This window comes from Leucoraja erinacea, chromosome 5 (genome assembly GCF_028641065.1).
Source record: "Leucoraja erinacea ecotype New England chromosome 5, Leri_hhj_1, whole genome shotgun sequence".
Taxonomy (NCBI): Eukaryota; Metazoa; Chordata; class Chondrichthyes; order Rajiformes; family Rajidae; genus Leucoraja; species Leucoraja erinaceus.
The window spans coordinates 4,586,633-4,607,924 of NC_073381.1; the positions used below are offsets into that span (position 1 = coordinate 4,586,633).

At 47.2% G+C, this 21,292-nt stretch overlaps 1 protein-coding gene across 1 annotated transcript in view; it reads left to right on the top strand.

Annotated features, from left to right (window-relative positions):
• The window catches only part of bves (blood vessel epicardial substance), an 85,611-nt gene that overhangs the window by 14,095 nt on the left and 50,224 nt on the right, over positions 1–21,292 (top strand). The window contains exons 3-5 of the mRNA XM_055634934.1: positions 3,864–4,120; positions 13,068–13,233; positions 19,461–19,570. Coding sequence (XP_055490909.1) covers positions 3,864–4,120; positions 13,068–13,233; positions 19,461–19,570 — 533 coding nt within the window. The remainder of the gene's footprint in view (positions 1–3,863; positions 4,121–13,067; positions 13,234–19,460; positions 19,571–21,292) is intronic.

Below are 21,292 nucleotides of genomic sequence, written 5' to 3' on the forward strand. Positions count from 1 at the left end.
CTAGTGTATGAGCGGTCGTTAGTCTGCACCGACACGATGGGCCGAAAGGCCTGTTTCCACACTGTACCTCTAAACTAAATAGACACATCAGTTAGTAAATTAAAACCAATTACAATCATTAATTCTCACTTCGTTCTCACTCCCCTGATCATTGGAAAGTGAGTTCTTCTTATCGTCACAGATGAGACTTGAATTGAATTGAATTTCCTTTATTGTCATTCAGACCTTCCAGTCTGAACGAAATTTCGTGCCTGCAGTCATACATACAATAATACAATAATAGACAACAGAACAGACAGTAAACACAAATTAACATCCACCACAGTGAGTCCACCAAGCACCTCCTCACTGTGGTGGAGGCAAAAATCTTAGGGATGCAGTCTCTTCCCTCCTCTTCTCCCTCTGCGCTGAGGCGATTCCCCACCGGGCGATGGTACAACCAGTCCCGCGGCTCACCGAACCCCGCAAACGGGCCGGCTCAAACACCGCGGCCCGGGGTGGTCGAAGCTGCCGCCCTCCAGTCCAGCGGACGCAGCTGTTGACGACGTCGTCCACTGGCCCGCGGCCGAACACCGGACTCAGACCGCCGCCGCCAGAACGCCGTCTCAGCCGCCGGAGCACCGTTCCAGCCCTGAGCCAGGTCGCCCACACGTGAGCGTCTCAGCGCCGCGCCATGCCGCCCTCATGGGAGCACCATTACCCTCGAGCTGGGCCACCCCGACTGGTGCGCCGTTCCACCCTCCAGCTGGGCCACATTCACGGGAGCGCCGTTCCCCATCGAGCTGGGCTGCCCTCACGGGAGCGCCGTTCCACCCTCCAGCTGGGCTGCCTTCACGGGAGCGCCATTTCCCTCGAGCTGGGCTGCCTTCATGGGAGCGCCGTTTCACCCTCCAGCTGGGCCGCCCTCACGGGAGAGTCTCAGCCCCTCGATCCGGGCTGGACCGCCCCGACGGGAGCGTCACAGCCCCTCACAGGAGCACCGTTCCAGCCCCGAGCTGGGCCACCCTCACGGGAGCGAGCCCAGGGCGAGTCCTGACGGTGCTCTGCCTCCGGAGCCTCGAGGTCGCCAGCTCCGCCATTAGGCCTCGGCGCAGACGGAGGCAGAGAAGGGGAATACGACAAAAAAGTCGCATTCCCCCGATGGGAGAGACGGCAAGCCCCGTTTCAACCCCCCCCCCCCATAAACGCAACCTAAAAAAAAACAAAAACTTAGCTAGACAAAACGAAAAAAACAACACAAAAAAGTAAAAACAAACGGACTGCAGGCGAGCCGCTGCCGTTCACCAGCGCTGCCACTTCCACGACACTTGAAGAGATAAAAGTGTTTTCTTGTCAAATGTACCGAAATGGAACCAATAAATACTGAGTTCAGTTCATTTTATTGTCACGTGTGCCGAGGTACAGTGTAAAGCGTCAGCAGAAAGCCAATACACAATTACAATCGATCCATTTACTGTGTACTGATGCATGATAAGGTTTAGTGCAAGGTAAAGCCAGTAAAGTCCGATCAAAGATAGTCTGAGGGTCACCAATGATGTAGATAGTAGTTCAGGACTGCTCCCTAGTTAGAATCAAGGAACTGAAAATGCTGGTTGACAAAAATTGCAGAGTGCTGGAGTAACTCAACAGGTCAGGCAGCATCTGTGGAGAACATGGATAAGTGACGTTTCACAGAGTGCTGGAGTAACTCAGCGGGTCAGGCAGTATCTGTGGAGAACATGGATAGGTGACGTTTCACAGAGTGCTGGAGTAACTCAGCAGGTCAGGCAGCATCTGTGGAGAACATGGATAGGTGCCGTTTCACAGAGTGCTGGAGTAACTCAGCGGGTCAGGCAGCATCTGTGGAGAACATGGATAGGTGACGTTTCACAGAGTGCTGGAGTAACTCAGCAGGTCAGGCAGCATCTGTGGAGAACATGGATAGGTGACGTTTCACAGAGTGCTGGAGTAACTCAGCGGGTCCGGCAGTGGACAGTGAGTGAGGCAAAGCAAGGGTTACTTGAAATTAGAGAAATAAAAAATCATACCGCTGGGGTGTAAGCTGCCCAAGTGAAGTATATGGTGTTGTTCTTCCAATTTGCGTGTGGCCTCACTCTGACAGTAGAGGGAATGGAATGCGAATCAAGGTGCTTGGCAACTGGGAGATCTGGTAAGCCAAGGCAGACTGAGCAGACTGAGCAGTCCTGAGCTGCCATCTACCCCATTGGTGACCAGTGGCGGACTGGGTCTAAAAATATTGGTTGCCAGGAGACAAAGGGGGCCCACTTCATCAGGGGCCCACTTGCCATCGGGCAAGCTGACACCCTGGTCAGTCCGCCACTGTTGATGACCCTCGGACAATCTTCGATCGGACTTTACTGGGCTGCACCTTGCACCAAATGTTTACTAACCACAGGTTTAGAATTAGGGGGTAGGCCATTTAGGACTGAGATGAGGAAAAACGTTTTCATAGAAACATAGAAACATAGAAATTAGGTGCAGGAGTAGGCCATTCGGCCCTTCGAGCCTGCACCGCCATTCAATATGATCATGGCTGATCATCCAACTCAGTATCCCGTACCTGCCTTCTCTCCATACCCTCTGATCCCCTTGGCCACAAGGGCCACATCTAACTCCTCTCTTAAATATAGCCAATGAATTGGCCTCAACTACCCTCTGTGGCAGAGAGTTCCAGAGATTCATCACTCTCTGTGTGAAAAAAGATCCCCTCTCAATCTCCTAAATTCTAGAGAGTATAAACCAAGTATATCCAGTCTTTCTTCATAAGACAGTCCTGACATCCCGGGAATCAGTCTGGTGAACCTTCTCTGCACTCCCTCTATGGCAATAATGTCCTTCCTCAGATTTGGAGACCAAAACTGCACGCAATACTCCAGGTGTGGTCTCACCAAGACCCTGTACAACTGCAGTAGAACCTCCCTGCTCCTATACTCAAATCCTCTTGCTATGAAAGCCAACATACCATTCGCTTTCTTTACTGCCTGCTGCACCTGCATGCCTACCTTCAATGACTGGTGTACCATGACACCCAGGTCTCGCTGCATCTCCCCCTTTCCCAATCGGCCACCATTTAGATAATAGTCTGCTTTCCCGTTTTTTTTTGCCACCAAAATGGATAACCTCACATTTATCCACATTATACTGCATCTGCCAAACATTTGCCCACTCACCCAGCCTATCCAAGTCACCTTGCAGTCTCCTAGCATCCTCCTCACACCTAACACTGCCCCCCAGCTTAGTGTCATCCGCAAACTTGGAGATATTGCCTTCAATTCCCTCATCCAGATCATTAATATATATTGTAAATAGCTGGGGTCCCAGTACTGAGCCTTGCGGTACCCCACTAGTCACTGCCTGCCATTGTGAAAAGGACCCGTTTACTCCTACTCTTTGCTTCCTGTTTGCCAGCCAGTTCTCTATCCACATCAATACTGAACCCCCAATGCCATGTGCTTTAAGTGAGTTGTGAATCTGTGGTATTCTCTGCCACAGAAGGCGATGGAGGCCGGTTCACTGGATGTTTTCAAGAAAGAGTTAGATTTAGCTCTTAGGGCTAATGGAATCGAGGGATATGGAGAGAAAGCAGGAACGGGGTACTGATTTTGGATGATCGGCCATGATCATATTCAATGGCGATGCTGCTGGCTCAAAGGGTCTACTCCTGCACCTATTTTCCATGTTTCTTCTCTTTATCATGTATCTATCCACTGTGAATGGCCTTATTGTAATCATGTATTGTCTTTCTGTGGACTGGTTAGCATGCAATATAGGCTTTTTGCTGTACCAGGATACACGTGACAATAAACTCAACTCAAACTAGCATAAACTAATACTGCCTTTCCCACGTTGGGATTTCCCTCCAGGTGACACTGACGGCCGAGACCGACTGCCGTTTCGCAGCTTGGAGGAGGAAGAAACTCTACCTGTTATTTGCCCGGCACCGCCGTATATCCAGACTCTTTTCCGTCTTGATCGGCAAGGACATCGCGGACAAGCTGCACTCTCTGAACGACAAGGTGTGCGTCAGCAGTGGCCTCCGCTACGACATCAGGCTGCCCAGCTTCTACCACCTGGCAGTGCCCATCAGCGAACTCTCGGAGCGGAGATCCAGGCGGCTCAAGTGACGACAACCCTCCCCCCCCCTCCCCTCCCTCCCGGACTGGACGATGGGCCGGGACCTCCGCCACGCCAGCTTCCACCGTCAGTCGGCGCAAGACGCAACCGGGAGTCACGGAGTAGGCTTGATGGGCCAAATGGCCTCATTCTAACTCCTACCCCTCCTGGGCTGTTGGGCAGAGTTTGTGTGTTTGCAGTTCGCCTCCCGCCCGACCTATTTGCGAGGACGGGACACGCGGTTGTGGTGGTAGCAGGGAGGGTGTTCATAAAACAAAAGACCTTATCATTTACCTTATACCTCAAGAATAAAATGACGTACCTTTCGAACTAGGACTAAACAGACGCACCTTTAGAAAGGAGACGAGGAGGAATTTCTTTAGTCAGAGAGTGGTGAATCTGTGGAATTCATTGCCACAGACGGCTGTGGAGGCCAAGTCAATGGATATTTTTAAGGCAGAGATGGATAGATTCTTGATTAGTACGGGTGTCAGGAGTTATGGGGAGAAGGCAGGAGAATGGGGTTAAGAACGAACGATAGATCAGCCATGATTGAATGGTGGAGTAGACTTGATGGGCCGAATGGCCTGATTCTGCTCCTATCATTTATGTCTTAATGGTATTCAAATCTACTCTAGTAGATTTGGGCAGCACAGTGGCGCAGCGGTAGAGTTGCTGCCTTATAGCGCCAGAGACCCGGGTTCGATCCCGACCACGGGAGCTGTCTGTACGCACTTTGTACGTTCTCCCTGTGATCACGTGAGTTTTCTCCGAGATCTTCGGTTTCCTTACGTACTCCAAAGACGTACAGGTTTGCAGTTTAATTGGCTTGGTATAAATGTAAATTGTCACTAGTGGGTATAGGATCGTGTTAATGTGCGGGGATCGCTGGTCGTCGCGGACCCGGTGGGCCGAAGGGCCCTGTTTCTGCGCTGTATCTCTAAACAAAACTGAACTAAATCGGCCAGGATTGATTGGCGGAATAGACTCGATGGGCCGAGTGGCCTAATTCTGCTCCTACGACTAAATGAACATGCTTCACCTCCTCGCTCTGGAAGAGGTAAGATCTGCAGGAACATCAGAAGCATAAATACCAGAGAGTTTGAGTTGGTGGTTTGCCTGCACTGTAATGATTTACTTATAGTTGGGGAATAAAACACAAACCTTATACATTGATTTCAGCTCAGTTTGGTTTTCTGAATTAAATATAATTAATAGACGTTTATCTTTGGTACATCCGGATATATACTATTTGATTATTTTGAGGCACAGATAGGATAGACAGTCAGAACTTTTTGCTCAAGGTGGAAGTGTCAAGGACTAGAGGGCACAGCTTTAAGATGAGAGGGTCAAATTTTAAAGGAGACTAGACCCAGTGCAGACCCGTTGGGTCTGCTCCCCCAACGCACCCGTTCCCTACCCGTAGCCCCCACGTGAGACGTAGTGCTCCAACTCAAGCCGTTCCCGAACATAAGATTCCAGCACTCAGCAGTGCGGCCATTTTTAAATGGCGTCTTTGATGCGAGATGCGGGCGCCAGCAGCCATTATGGTCGCTGGCCAGCAGGAGGCGACAAAATGGGTGGGGGGGGGGGGGGGGGGAGGGGGAGAGAAGGATTTTATTAAAAATGTGTACATAAACACGACAAAATTTAATGAGAGTGGATACTTGGAATGAAAAGTGAAATCTCTACCGAAATGGAAAAAATCAGGGCGTTTGTGGCTCAGGTGTTGGCGTTGAACGTGGCAACGAATCAAAGGCTGGCAGCCACAAGTCAGAAACACACACAGCCACACAGCCAGACACACACAGAGTTTTAAATATAGATAGATAGATGTGCGGGGCAAGTTTTTTTTACACAGAGGGTGGTGAGTGCCCGGAAAGTGCTGCCGGGGATGGTGTTGGAGGCAGTTTAGTGTAGAGAAACAGCACGGAAACAGGCCCTTCGGCCCAATGAGTCCACACTGACCAGCGATCCCTGCACATTAACACTATCCCACACCCACTAAGGACAATTTACATTTACACCAAGCCAATTAACATGCAAACCTGCACGTCTTTGGAGTGTGGCAGGAAACCGGAGCACCCGAAGAAAACCCACGCAGGTCACGGGAAGAACGTACAAACTCGTATAGACAAGCACCCGTATCAGGATCGAAACCGGGCATCTGGCGCTGTAAGGCAGCAACTACCGCGGCTGTTCCACCGTGCTCCGGTTTCTTCCCACATTCCAAAGACGTGCAGGTTTGTAGGTTAATTGGCTTTGGTAAAATTGTAAATTGTCCCTAGCGTATTGGATAGTGCTAGTGTACAGGGTGATCGCTGGCCATCGCAGACTCGGTGGGCTGAAGGGCCTGGCGGAGTAGACTTGATGGGCTGAATGGCCTAATTCTGCTCCCATGACTTCTGAGCATGGCACGATGAATGTCCACGCTGTAAAGCGGGCAACTTGCCCACACCGGCCAACATGTCCCATCTATACTCATCCCACCTGCCCACGTTTGGCCCATATCCCTCTAAACCTGTCCTATCCATATAACTGACTAAATGGTTCTTAAATGTTGGGATAGTCCCTGCCTCAACGGCCGAGGCAGTGCAGCCTGGGTTGACCAGGTTAATTCCCGAGATGGCAGGACTGACATATGATGAGAGAATGGGTCGACAGGGAATTCACTGGAATTTAGAAGAATGAGAGGGTATCTGATAGAAACATATAAAATTCTTAAAGGATTGGACAGGCGAGATGCAGGAAAAATGTTCCCGATGTTGGGGGAGTCCAGAACCAGGGGTCACAGTTTAAGAATAAGGGGTAGGCCATTTAGGACTGAGATGAGGAAAAACTTCTTCACCCAGAGAGTTGTGAATCTGTGGAATTCTCTGCCACAGAAGGCAGTGGAGGCCAATTCACTGGATGCTTTCAAGAGAGAGTTAGATTTAGGTCTTTGGGCTAAAGGAATCAAGGGATATGGGGAAAAATCAGGAACGGGGTACTGATTTTAGATGGTTACACAGAAAAGCTGGAGAAACTCAGCGGGTGCAGCAGCATCTATGGAGCGAAGGAAATAGGCAACGTTTCGGGCCGAAACCCTTCTTCAGACTGGGCAACGTTTCGGGCCGAAACTCGCTGAGTTTCTCCAGCTTTTCTGTGTAACCTTCGATTCTCCAGCATCTGCAGTTCCCTCTTAAATACTGATTTTAGATGTTCAGCCATGATCATATTGAATGGTGGTGCTGGCTCGAAGGGCCGAATGGCCTACTCCTGCACCTATTTTTCTATGTTTCAACTACCTCTTCAGGTAGCTTGTTCCATACACCCACCACCCTTTGTGTGAAAAACGTTACCATCAGGTTCCTATTAAATTCTTCCCCCCTCACCTTAAACCCATATCCTCTGGTTATTGATTCATCTACTCTGGGCAAGAGACTCTGCAGGTTGGTGAGAACATACATCTTCTCATTGGTCATGGGAGCGTCGTTTCATTTTGGTGAATGGAAAATCTGATATCTACTGCTTTAATACATCTCCCTCCTGATTAATTTCCCTCTGAAGCCAAATGCTTAAGAAATGATTGGGATACAAGAAACTGCAGATGCAGGTTCACTAAAAAAAAGACTCAAAGTGCTGGAGTAACTCAGCAGGTCAGGCAGCATCTCTGGTGAACATGGATAGGTACAAAGTGCTGGAGTAACTCAGCGGGCCAGGCAGCATCTCTGGAGAACATGGATAGGTGACGTTTCACAGAGTGCTGGAGTAACTCAGCGGGTCAGGCAGCATCTGTGGAGAACATGGATAGGTAACGTTTCGGGTCGGAACCCTTCTTCAGACTGCACATGTTCTACAATTGTACTGAATACATTGTATCATATTGTATCAATTGCATCTTCCATGGTAGACATAAATGCTGGAGAAACTCAGCGGGTGAGGCAGCATCTATGGAGCGAATGAAACAGGCAAAGTTTCGGGTCAAACCCCTACTTCAGTCTGACCTGAAATGTTGCCTATTTCGATTCTGAAGACGGGTAAATGTGATATTTCAGTTATTTCTTTTTTATTACTTTGCAAAAATTTCTAAACACCTGTTTTTGCTTCTTCACTCTGGGGTATTGTGTGTAGATTGATGATGGGAAAAAAAAAAAAATGAATTCAACCAACAAGGCTGTAATGTAACAAAATGTGGAAAAAGTGAAGGGGCCTAAATTTGTCAACGCACTGCATATATATCCTGGCTACAATTCAGAGGCCTGTACATGACTCCTATTAGGGTATTTTTATCCATGCAGTTTCCGAACACTACCCACAAGTATTCAACACCTCTGTGGTCCTTTATCGAGACACAACAGGGAAGGGGGAGGGATTAAAGGGAGAAAACACATGTTCAGTTGCAATCAATAGCACAAATACAAAGAAAGTCCGCCTGGCGTCCTTGTAATGTTATATATTAAAGAGAGGAAGTTCAAAGTAATCGATGTAAGTGGCATTTCTAGCTGATCTATGATTAATGAAGATGTGTTGGATCGTTGTATTTGTCGCCACGAATGCAAGGTCATGTTTCACTCTGTCTGTCGACACACTCGGTACATTATCGAACGACAGGAATTAATTTAGACAATAGACAATAGACAACAGCTGCAGGAGTAGGCCATTCGGCCCTTTGAGCCAGCACCGCCATTCAATGGGATCATGGCTGATCATCCCCGAGCAGTACCCCGTTCCTGCCTTCTTCCCGTATCCCCTGACTCCGCTATTTTTAAGAGCCCTATCTAGCTCTCTCTTGAAAGTATCCAGAGAACCGGCCTCCACCACCCTCTGAGGCAGAGAATTCCACAGACTCGCAGCTCTCTGTGTGAAAAAGTGTTTCCTCATCTCCGTTTTAAATGGCCTATCCCTTATTCTTAAACTGTGGACTCCCCCAACATCGGGAACATGTTTCCTGCCTCTAGCGTGTCCAAACCCTTAATAATCTTATATGTTTCAATAAGATGCCCTCTCATCCTTCTAAACTCCAGAGTGTACAAGCCCAGCTGCTCCATTCTCTCAGCATATGACAGTTCCGCAATCCCGGGAATTAACCTTGTAAACCTACGCTGCACTCCCTCAATAGCAAGAATGTCCTTCCTCAAATTAGGGGACAAAAACTGCACACAATATTCCAGGTGTGGTCTCACTAGGGCCCTGTACAACTGCAGAATGACCTCTTTGCTCCTATACTCAACTCCTCTTGTAATTTGCCTTCAAGAATGTACTCCTTTTTTTGGGGCGACACGGTGGCGCAGCGGTACAGCGCCGGAGACCCGGGTTCGATCCTGGCTACCGGTGCTGTCGCCATGGAGTTTGCACGTTCTCCCCGTGACCTGCGTGGGTTTTCTCCGAGATCTCTAGTTTCCTCCCACACTCCAAAGACGTACAGGTTTGTAGATTAATTGGCTTGGTATAAATGTAAATTGTGTGTGGAGGATAGTGTCAGTGTGCGGGGATCACTGGTCGGACTCAGTGGGCCAAAGGGCCTGTTCCTGTGCTGTACCTCTAAACTAAACTAAACTCAAGGTGACGTTTCGGGTCGAGACCCTTCTTCAGACTGAAGGGCTTGTCCCACTTGGCTATTTTTTCGGCGACTGCCGGCATCATTAACTGACGTAACAGGTCACTGATAAATTTGCAGCATGATGACGTAGTGACGTGCGGTGTTTTTTCAAGCGTCGCAACATTTTTTTTGTTACCGCTGGATTTCGAAATGTCCAAAATCTTTTGGCCACACTGATGTGACGCCGGCAGTTGCCGAAAAAAATCGCCAAGTCGGACAGCCCCTTCAGAGTCAGGGGAGAGGGAAACTAGAGGTATGAAAAGGTACAAAGAACAAAAGAATGAAAGGCATGGAAAGAACAAATCAAGGCCAGCAGTTGGATGATCAAGGAAAGGTGGAGCCCACAATGGTCCATTGTTGGTTGTAGAAAAGGTGATAATGAGTGGATAGAAACAGTGAAACTAATCAAGACCAAAGATCCTATAGAAAGCAAGATAGACCACTCGACGAAAAAGACATAGTAGGGTCAGGGGCAGATTCATGAGTAATCTTTGGCCCCTATCCAAACATCCTATAGCAACTGGGATCTCCATATTGCTATTATTTTACCAAATACCACAGTTGTGAACAAAGATACCACAGGATCTTTGGTTGTGAACAGTGTGATCAAATGAATTACAGAGTGCAAGTTTAATACAAACATAAACTCAAACACAGCACATGAGCCATTTAAAAGTATATTTTTTTAAACTTTAAAAATAGAAAATTAAAAAAAACATTATAAAAAGAAAAATAACAGAATTATAATTTATTGACATATTAATCATTTACAAAAAATAGCAGAATTATGAATAATGGGTCTAACACTATATCACACACACAAACTGTTCCCCTGCAACGCTGATTACACTGCGAGAGGCATATACAAAGTTGGGTCAGGTTACTGAAATGGCCGACGGAAATGCTGACGTTCTGCTCCGTAGCGTACTACACATTGGTTTTAGCAGGAGTACACTATCTTGCATGCTCTACAACTTAAAGCTTGAAAGACTTAGGTTCTCTCTCAAAGGCTCTACCAAGACATTCCTAGATACATGGAACCCTTTCCTGGAACTTGTTAATAACTCTCTTAACTTGTTTCCGGACTCGGAAGAGGACTGAGTGTCCTTTATCACTGCTCTGTCTTATTGCAGCTGCTATCCCCTCAACCCCCCCCCCCCCCCCCCCACACCCTTTTTTTTTCTTCTTTTTTTTTCATTTTGTTTATCTTATCGTATCTGTGTGGATGTGTACGTATGTGAGTGTTGTTTGTCCCCAGGTGGAGAGGGTGGGCAAGGGGGTAAGGGTAAGGGTAAGGGTTTTGAGGGTCGTTTACATACTGTTGTACAATTATGTCCTGACTATCACTGTCATTGTTATCATTGTATGTATGCAAATTGCTGTCAAATTCAAAATTCAAATAAAAAGATTTAAATTATCTTGCTTGCTATAGGATCTTTGATCAGGACGACAGTGAGTCTTGTAGGAGGCCTGGAGTCGGGGAAGGGATGGAGAGAGAGGGAATGCAAGGGTTACTCGAAATTAGAGAAATCTCCATTCTCTCGGAGAAGTCTTGTGCGTGTCGTAAGCAGTAACCTCCACAATGGGGAGATACTTCATCGACATGCATTGAATGAAACATACTTACTTTTTTACCACTGGGTGATATTATACCATCGAAACAAAATTACAAAAAGATGCAGTCTCCTCTATTGTGCCTCAAAATGTGTTATTGCTCTCTTGTCTGTCACATTTCCACCCTGGAGAAAAATGTTCTGACTTTGGTGTTAGGAAACCGGAGCACCTGGAGAAAACCCACGCAGGTCACACGGGGAGAACGTACAAACACCACACAGACAGCACCCGCGGTCAGCATCAAACCCGGGTCTCTGGCGCTGTAGTAATTAAATAATTGTAATTTTAAATGTCATTAACTCAATCAGAAGACTATTTCTACCGGCAACACTATATTTTCCCTGATACGAACAGCTGGACTAATTTTGAAAACCTTTTTCATAAAAAGTTAAATTAAAATTTAAATCAGCAAGATCAGAATTGGTTTAAATACTGTTTGACAATGTTTGGATGCATTTTCTGTTTAGTAATGTGTGATTTGCAAATGCCTAATTGAATGATAAGACATTCCCCTGTGTACTATTTTTAGGCAGACAAAAATGCTGGAGAAACTCAGTGGGTGCAGCAGCATCTATGGAGCGAAGGAAATAGGCAACGTTTCGGAACGAAACGTTGCCTATTTCCTTCGGTCCATAGATGCTGCTGCACCCGCTGAGTTTCTCCAGCATTTTTGTCTACCTTTGATTCTCCAGCACCTGCAGTTCCTTCTTAAATGCTATTTTTATGCAACGGGAAAGATATGAAATTCCTTCAAGCATAACTCGAGCTACAAGATATGGCAATGTCTATCTGAGACCCCTTCAGAAAGAATTCCAGTCAATTTGCCACTTTCATTTCACTGCACATCTCGTATGTGTATGTGACAAATAAACTTGACTTGACTACAAAGCACAGCCTTCTGCAATGTAGCTGTGCAGAGTTCCCTTACTAGGGTGGCCAACTGTCCTGTATTAGCCGGGACATCCCCTATATTGGGCTAAATTGGTTTGTCCCATACGGGACCGCCCCTTGTCCTGTATTTGACTGCTACTACTCTGGGCTTTGTGTTACAGTCCTGCACCCGGGCCAACTCATCATTCACCCAGCCACGGCCGAGTCAGTCAACGAATTGCCGTCGGGAATTTGTCCTGTATTTTGACCTTTAGTCCCTTATTTGGGAGTGAGAAAGTTGGCAAACCCTATCCCTTACTAACATCAATACTTATCAAGAAAGACATTAAACTCCCAAGACGGCGCCCACACCAGGCCACTCTCTGCATTCTGGTCCCAGAAGTGGATCTGCAATCATTCATTACAATTGCTGCACTCTTTTATATCTCTCTTTTATCCTGTATCTGTACACGGTGGACGGCTTGATTGTAATCATAGAGTCATAGAAAACATAGAAACATAGAAACATAGAAATTAGGTGCAGGAGTAGGCCATTCGGCCCTTCGAGCCTGCACCGCCATTCAATATGATCATGGCTGATCATCCAACTCAGTATCCCGTACCTGCCTTCTCTCCATACCCCCTGATCCCTTTAGCCACAAGGGCCACATCTAACTCCCTCTTAAATATAGCCAATGAACTGTGGCCTCAACTACCCTCTGTGGCAGAGAGTTCCAGAGATTCACCACTCTCTGTGTGAAAAAAAGTTCTTCTCATCTCATAGAGCGTTGAAACAGGCCCAACTTGCCCACACCGCCCTACATGCCCCATCTACACTAGTCCCACCTGCCTGTTTTTGGGCCATATCCCTCTTAACCTGTGCTCCTAGACGGGGCGCGGGGCCAGAAGGCTTCCCGACGGCCGGGCCGCGGCTGTGGACTGGGAACGCGCCGCCGGAGGCTTTTATCGAGACGCCGCGGTCTCAGTGCCTCCTGGATCGCCATGTGGAAGCCTTGGGTTGGGGCACGTCCGGGGCCTCGCGGATGGAAGCCCGGGTCGGGCAGAGCGGCCGACGGAGCTAGCGGCTGGGGCCCGGGTCGGCACGGCGGAGGCGTGAAGTGGGACGTCGACAGGGGTGAAGTGGAGCCTGGCGACGATGGGGCCTAGGCAGTGGTGAAGCCTCGTGGCGGCAGCAATGCCTCTCGGGTCGACACATGGTCGATGAGAGCGTGGAGGACCCACCGTGAGGGGGGAGGGGAAGAACAATGGAGGACCCGACATGGGGGGGAAGGGGTGTGAGGAGAACAATGGAACAATGGACAATGGGGGGGGGGGACAATGGAGAACCGCTGTGGGTAGGGAGGGGGGGACAAAAGGGGGAACAAGTTTGGTCAACGCCATAGGTGGCTGCTATTTGTGTACACGGTTTATGCAAGCAAAGAATCTCACTGTGCCTAGTTTTCCTATTCCTATCTATGTGGAGGAAGGAACTGCAGATGCTGGTTCAAATCGAAGACAGACACACAAAGCTGGGGTAACTCTGCGGGACAGGCAGCATCTCTGGAGAGAAGGAATGGGTGACGTTTCGGGTCGAGATCCTTCTTCAGACCATGTGCCTGCCTAAATGTTTCTTAAACATTGCGATGGCCCCTGCCTCAACTACATCCCTCGGCAGCTCGTTCCATACATCCACCACCCTTTGTGTGAAAAGATTACCCCTCAGGTTCCTATTCGATCTTCCCCCTCTCACCTTTAAACATCTGGTTCTCGATTCCCCTACTCTGGACAAGATATTCTACCAGATCTATTCCTCTCATGATTTTGTACACTGTAATGTTTGTACATGAATAACATTCCAGATCTTATTTGCAATTGAATTAATGGAAATATTCTTTCCTTAATTATGGTTTAAGAACGGCAAAAAAACGTACACTTCAATTTTGGAAAAATACATCCATTGAAAATGTGGAATTCAACCATGTCGGAAACCTCACATCTTGAAGAAATGTGACTCTTCCTAACAGACAAAGCAGACAAATTCTTAATGATTTGGTCTCCATTTATCGACTTCTTACAAGCATACGGTAGAAATTAACTGTTTCAGGATCGGGTGAAGGGTGGTCAAGAATAATAAATAGCTATTTCTCCTTCATTCCCTTGTTTTCTATCTCCTCTTTTTCTCTCTCTATTTTCTCTCTTTCGGTATCACGCACTTCTCTATTTTTCTACTATTCTCTTTCTTTCCTTCCTTTTACTGCTAAAAAAATTATAAAATAAGAAGCTGTACATAAAATGTAACATGTCAATATATATTAGGTATCTACAAGGTACCACATTATTGTACTTCTAATTTAAAAAATAAATAAATAAAAGAATGAATGGAAATAGTTACTAGCCAGACATCTCTTACAGTTATGCTAGTGTGGGTCAGATGTTCTGTAGATATATAGGTTTTGATTTTGCTTGCAGTACATGAATTACTCACCTTCACTTCTTTCATACATGCCTTTGTAGAGATAGCTGAAATAAGCTTGGAGCACATCATATTATCATTATTCATTGGCGTTGAAGCAGGATGCAACAACATGGAGACAGGCTCTTCGGCCCAACTTGCCCACACCGACCAACATGCCACATCTACACTAATCGCACCTTCCCACGTTTGGCCCATATCCCTCTAAACCTTTACTATCTATGTAGTTCAAGTTCAAGATCAAGAGAGTTTTATTGCCATGTGTCCCTGATAGGACAATGAAATTCTTGCTTTGCTTTAGCACACAGAACATAGTAGGCATTAATACAGAATAGACCAGTGTGTCCACATACCATTGTATAAATATATACACACATGAATAAATAAACTAATAAAGAGCAAATAAACCGATTATGGGCTATTAATAATAATGCATTTTATTTGCTGGCGCCTTTCTGGACATCCAAGGACACCTTACAAAAGTTGACAGAAGAGAAAAAAAACATGTAGTCGGAGAAAAATAAATAATAATGACATCATCAATACACAAATTAAAGATAGAAATCGCTCCAAAGACACAAAATCAAAAAATCAAAAAACACAATGTGAAGAGAGAGCAGCGGCAGCTAAAGCGTGCCAGCGTCCACTCTCCGTTCCGGCAGCCATCTTGGACACAGACTAACATGTTAACTTACACACAGAAAAATCATCCCCCCACAGTGGTATCCACTGTGGGGGAAGGCACAAAGTCCAGTCCCCATCCCCAGTTCACCTAAAGTCAGGCCTATTAAGGCCACCACTGTTGCCTCTACGGAGGCCCGATGTTCCTGGCCGTTCTGGCCGGGTGGTGTTGCCCCGGTGTCGGGAGAGTCCTCACAGCGGCTGGGCCACCTGGAACGGCCGCTTCCTAGCAGGGGATTGTCGGCTTCCGAAGCCGACAGGGCCGCGCCGGTTTGGAGCTCCCAGGCTCCCGATGTTGAAGTCGGCGCCGCCCGCTCCGCTCCGCAGACCCGCAGCCCGGAGGTGTTGAACACGGCGGTCACGGCTCACCGGAGCTCCAGCGCGTCGATCCAGCGCGGCGACCCAGGCAAGGCATCACCCGCTCCGCTCCACGATAGCGCTCCAGCGCTGTGCCGCCACCGAAACCGAGGTGCTGGGCGGTCCCCGCCAGGAAACGGCGCTCCACGCCCGCTGGTAGGCCACGAGGACGGGTCGACGGGGCAGCCCGGAGAAAAAGCTGCCTCACCGACCAGGTAGGGACCTAGAAGTATAATTACCTCCTTCCCCCCACAATAAGAAGTCCATTTCTCCGACAAACGAAGAACAAGACTTACTAAAAACTTTTTTAAAAAATGAATTAAACGGACGGCTGCTGGTTAGCAGCCGTTCCCCAAGATGGCTCCTCCTCCTATTGATGTTCATGTTCAGAGTTTTGTCCGAGCCGAGTTTAATAGCCTGATGGCTGTGGGGAAGTAGCTATTCCTGAACCTGGTCAGGATGCACATAAAGAAAGCACATCAGCGCCTCTACTTCCTGAGAAGATTACGGAGAGTTGGTATGTCAAGGAGGACTCTCTGGAACTTCTACAGGTGCACAGTAGAGAGCATGCTGACTGGCTGCATCGTGGCTTGGTTCGGCAATTTGAGCGGAAAAGAATGCAGGAAGTTGTAACCACTGCCCAGTCCATCACCGGCTCTGACCTCCCCACCAGCGAAGGGATCTATCGCAGTCGCTGCCTCAAAAAGGCAGCCAATATCCTCAAAGACCCACACCATCCTGGCCACACACTCATCTCTCCGTTGCCATCGGGAAGAAGGTACAGGAGCTTGAAATCTGGAACATCCAGGTTCAGGAACAACTACTTCCCCACAGCCATCAGGCTATTAAACATGACGTCAAACAAACTCTGAACTATAACAGCCTATTGCATTTTGTCTGTTTATTTATTGTGTATATATATGGTCTATGGTATACAGACACACTGAACTTTTATCTCCTGTTCTGTGTTATGTTTACATATTATGTTGTGCTGCAGCAAGCAAGAATGTCATTGTCCTATCTGGGACACATGACATTAAAACTCTCTTGACTTGACTCTTGACTCTTGGTAGGATGGTTCAGTTGCCTGATCACAGCTGGGAAGAAACTGAACCTGGAACCTGGGTAAAAGACTGTGCATCCACCCTATCTATTCCCCTCGTGAATGTATACACCTCTATAAGATCAACACTTAGCCTCCTGAGCTCCAAGGGATAAAGTCCTAGCCTGCTTAACATCTTCCTGTAGCTCAGCCAGCAACCTCGTAAATCATCTCTGCACTTTGCATGAGTAACTCATTTGCGTACCATCATTGTCCATTAGAGGTCCAATATGTTCCTTAACAACTTGACTATAATGTACATCAATAATTCAATGAATATCTTTTGCAAAATGCATCAAAACACACGGGCCATTTGAGCAGTTTGATTTCCTGTTGTCCTGTCCTTATCAAATATTTCCCATTGGAAGTTCAGGTTTTTGTGTTATTTCGAAGTGATATTGTTTTTTTTTTAAATTAATTCAACTTTTTTTTCATTTTGTTTCATTGTTATCTATTGAGTACTGGATTTACAGAAAGTAAGAATTTCATTATTCCGTTGTGGCAGCGGTAGAGTTGCTGCCTCACAGCGCCAGAGACCCGGGTTCGATCCTGACTACGGGCGCTGTCTGTACGGAGTTCGTACGTTCTCCCCGTGACCTGCGTGGGTTTTCTCCGGGATCTCTGGTTTCCTCCCACACTCCAAGGATGTACAAGTTTGTAGGTTAATTGGCTTGGTGTAAATGTGAAAATTGTCCCTCGTGTGTGTAGGATAGTGTTAGTGTGTGTGGATTGCTGGTTGGTGTGGACTCCGTGGACTTGTTTCCATGCTGTATCTCTAAACTAAACTAAACTAAACTAAATCCAGAAAAACCCACGGGGAGAATGTACAAACTCTGTACAGACAGCACCCGTAGTCAGGATCGAACTGGGGTCTCTGGTGCTGTGAGGCAGCAACTCTACCGCTGCGCCACCTTGCTGCCCTCCAACCAATGTCCCTCTACCAACATGCTCCCCCACCTGGCAGAAACTGTCCTCACCCTCAACACCTTCTCACCGAAGATAGGCACAAAATGCTGGAGTAATCTTCTCATAGTCATAGAGTGATACAGCATGGAAACAGGCCCTTTGGCCCAACTTGCCCACAACGGCTTGCGTGTCCCAGCTACACTAGTCCCACCTGCCTGTGTTTGGTCCATATCCCTCCAAACCTGTCCTATCCATGTACCTGTCTAACTGGTTCTTAAACGTTGGGATAGTCCCAGCCTCAACTACCTCCTCTAGCTGCTTGTTCCATACATCCACCACCCTTTGTGTAACAAACCTGCCCCTCATATCTCTATATAACATGATAGCAAAAGGATTTGAGTATAGGAGCAGGGAGGTTCTACTGCAGTTGTACAGGTTCTTGGTGAGACCACACCTGGAGTATTGCGTACAGTTTTGGTCTCCTAATCTGAGGAAAGACATTCTTGCCATAGATGGAGTACAGAGAAGGTTCACCAGACTGATTCCTGGGATGTCAGGACTTTCATATGAAGATAGACTGGATAGACTCGGCTTGTACTCGCTAGAATTTAGAAGATTGAGGGGGGATCTTATAGAAACTTACAACATTCTTTAGGAGTTGGACAGGCTAGATGCAGGAAGATTATTCCCAATGTTGGGGAAGTCCAGGACAAGGGGTCACAGTTTAAGGATAAGGGGGAAATCTTTTAGGACCAAGATGAGAAAAAAATTTTTCACACAGAGAGTGGTGAATCTCTGGAATTTTCTGCCACAGAAGGTAATTGAGGCCAGTTCATTGGCTATATTTAAGAGGGAGTTAGATGTGGCTCTTGTGGCTAAAGGGATCAGGGGGTATGGAGAAAAGGCAGGTACAGGATACTGAGTTGGATGATCAGCCATGATCATCTTGAATGGCGGTGCAGGCTCGAAGGGCCGAATGGCCTCCTCCTGCACCTATTTTCTATGTTTCTATGGTTCTGGATTCATCTACTCTGGGCACAAGACTCTGTGCATCTTCCCGATAGAGCTCTAGGGGCTAGTGGTTGGACATCCTTGTGATTGAGGCAGTGTAGCGTAGGTTCACGAGATTGATCCCTGGGATGGCGGGACTGTCATATGAGGAAAGATTGAAAAGACTAGGCTTGTATTCACTGGAGTTTAGAAGGATGAGGGGGGAATCTTATAGAAACATATAAAATTATAAAAAGACTGGACAAGCTAGATGCAGGAAAAATGTTCCCAATGTTGGGCGAGTCCAGAACCAGGGGCCAATGTCTTAGAATAAAGGGGAGGCCATTTAAGACTGAGGTGAGAAAAAGCCTTTTCACCCAGAGAGTTGTGAATTTGTGGAATTCCCTGCCACATGGCAGTGGAGGCCAAATCACCGAATGGATTTAAGAGAGAGTTAGATAGAGCTCTAGGGGCTAGTGGAGTCAAGGGATATGGGGAGAAGGCAGGCACGGGTTATTGATGGGGGACGATCAGCCATGATCACAATGAATGGCGGTGCTGGCACGAAGGGCTGAATGGCCTCCTCCTGCACCTATTTTCTGTTTCTATATTCCTCGCATGATTTTGCACACCTCTATAAGATCACTTCTCATCCTCCTGCGCTCCACGGAATAGAGACCCAGCCTACTCAACCTCTCCCTATAGCTCACAACCTCTAGTCCTGGCAACATCCCATTTGACTCCTCGTATCTCTGGCTCTGTCATTCCATCAGGACTCGGGCAGTCCCAATGCCTCTTGCCAATCACAGCTGGCTTCAGAGTTTGAGACCAGCCTCCTGCAGCCCTGCAAGTCTATTTTAGTCGATGCACACAGCGTCGCGCTGTTAAAAAGAGGTTTCCTTTAAACAAAACACTCTCGCTCCAGTCTCTCTGCGTTGTTTGGCACGGAGCCTCTCCCAAGTTATTTTGTGAGGATCGATTCTTGCAACAACACCAACAAAAAAATAAATCCTTGAGCAACGAACAGACGATTCCAACTATTTGGGCTGTTTGCAAAGGTACGGTTTTGTTGCATTTTTATGAAGTTTGTTTCCTTCCACCCCCCCTCTCCTCTCCACTCTCCCCCCTCTCCCCTCCTCTCCCCCCGCTAACAGCAGCTGAAGCTCGTTGCCGGCTGGATAAATATAGCAGCGAAGTTGCAAAGGCGCCGCACCCAAATCGAAATGGGGGAAGCGAGTCATTGCTCTGTTTTGTGATGGCAAGGGTAGATCTTAGTGCATGGTTTTTTTTCTCCCCACACACAGGGGGCCAGGGTTGCACCCTGTGCAATGAATGCAGCGCTGCAGTGATTTTGCATGGTGCTGTTAGCTGTGAGCCTGTCTTTAATAACCGCACTGCAAACCAAAGATCTTGTAGCTCCTCTAGTATCTTTGCTGCAAAACTACCGATGCAATGGGACCGAGAGAAGGTGTGAAGAAGGGTCTCGCCCATTCCTTCTCTCCAGAGATGCTGCTTCCCAAAGACACTAAAGCTCCTCTAGTATCTTTGCTGCTGCCTGTCCCGCTGAGTGTGGGGATTAGATTAGAATACTTGCAATGTGTTAATGGGTTCGGATCTATGTTACAGCAATGTGCATGTAATGCACTGGGGATCTGGACAAGATCACAACACTTGCAACTTGCATACAAATGCATTGGGGCTGGGACTAGATTAGAATACTTGGAATGTGCCTGGACTAGATGAGAGAATGGTTGCAACGTGCATGTAATGCAATTGGGTTTGGGACTAGATTAGAATTCTTGCAATGTGCATATCATGCAACGGTGTAGGGAGTGGATGGGGACACTTGCAACGTGCATGTAATGCAATGGGGATCGGGTCTAAATTAGAAAACTGGCAACGTAACCCATCCCTTTTCTCCAGAGATGCTGCTTGTCCCGCTGAGTTACTCCAGCTTTTATCTATCTTATATATACAAACCCCAATAATAATGCATAAATAGTGTTGTTCAAAGTATGTAGTTCAAAGTTTAATGGAGCTTATAGTGTTTAATAACCTGATGCCATTAGGGAATGTAGGGTTCCGATTACTAGATGAAACATAGACAATAGGTGCAGGAGGAGGCCATTCGGCCCTTCGCGCCAGCACCGCCATTCAATATGATCATGGCTGATCATTCCCAATCAGTACCCCGTACCTGCCTTCTCCCCCTATCCCTTGATTCCCTTATCCCTAAGAGCTAAATCTAACTCTCTCTTGAAAACATCCAGTGAATCGGCCTTCACGCCTTCTGTGGCAGAGAATTCCACATATTCACAACTCTCTGGGTGAAAAGGTTTTTCCTCATCTCAGTCCTTAATGGCCGACCCCTTATTCCTAAACTGTGACCCCTGGTTGTGGACTCCCACAACATCGGGAACATTTTTCCTGCATCCACCCTGTCCAATCCTCTTAAGAATTTTATATGTTTCTATAAGATCCCCTCATCCTTCTAAATTCCAGTGAATACAAGCCCAGTCGACTCATTATTTTATCATATGTCAGTCCCGCAATACCGGGAATTAACCTGGTGAACCTACGCTGCACTTCATCAATAGGAATAATG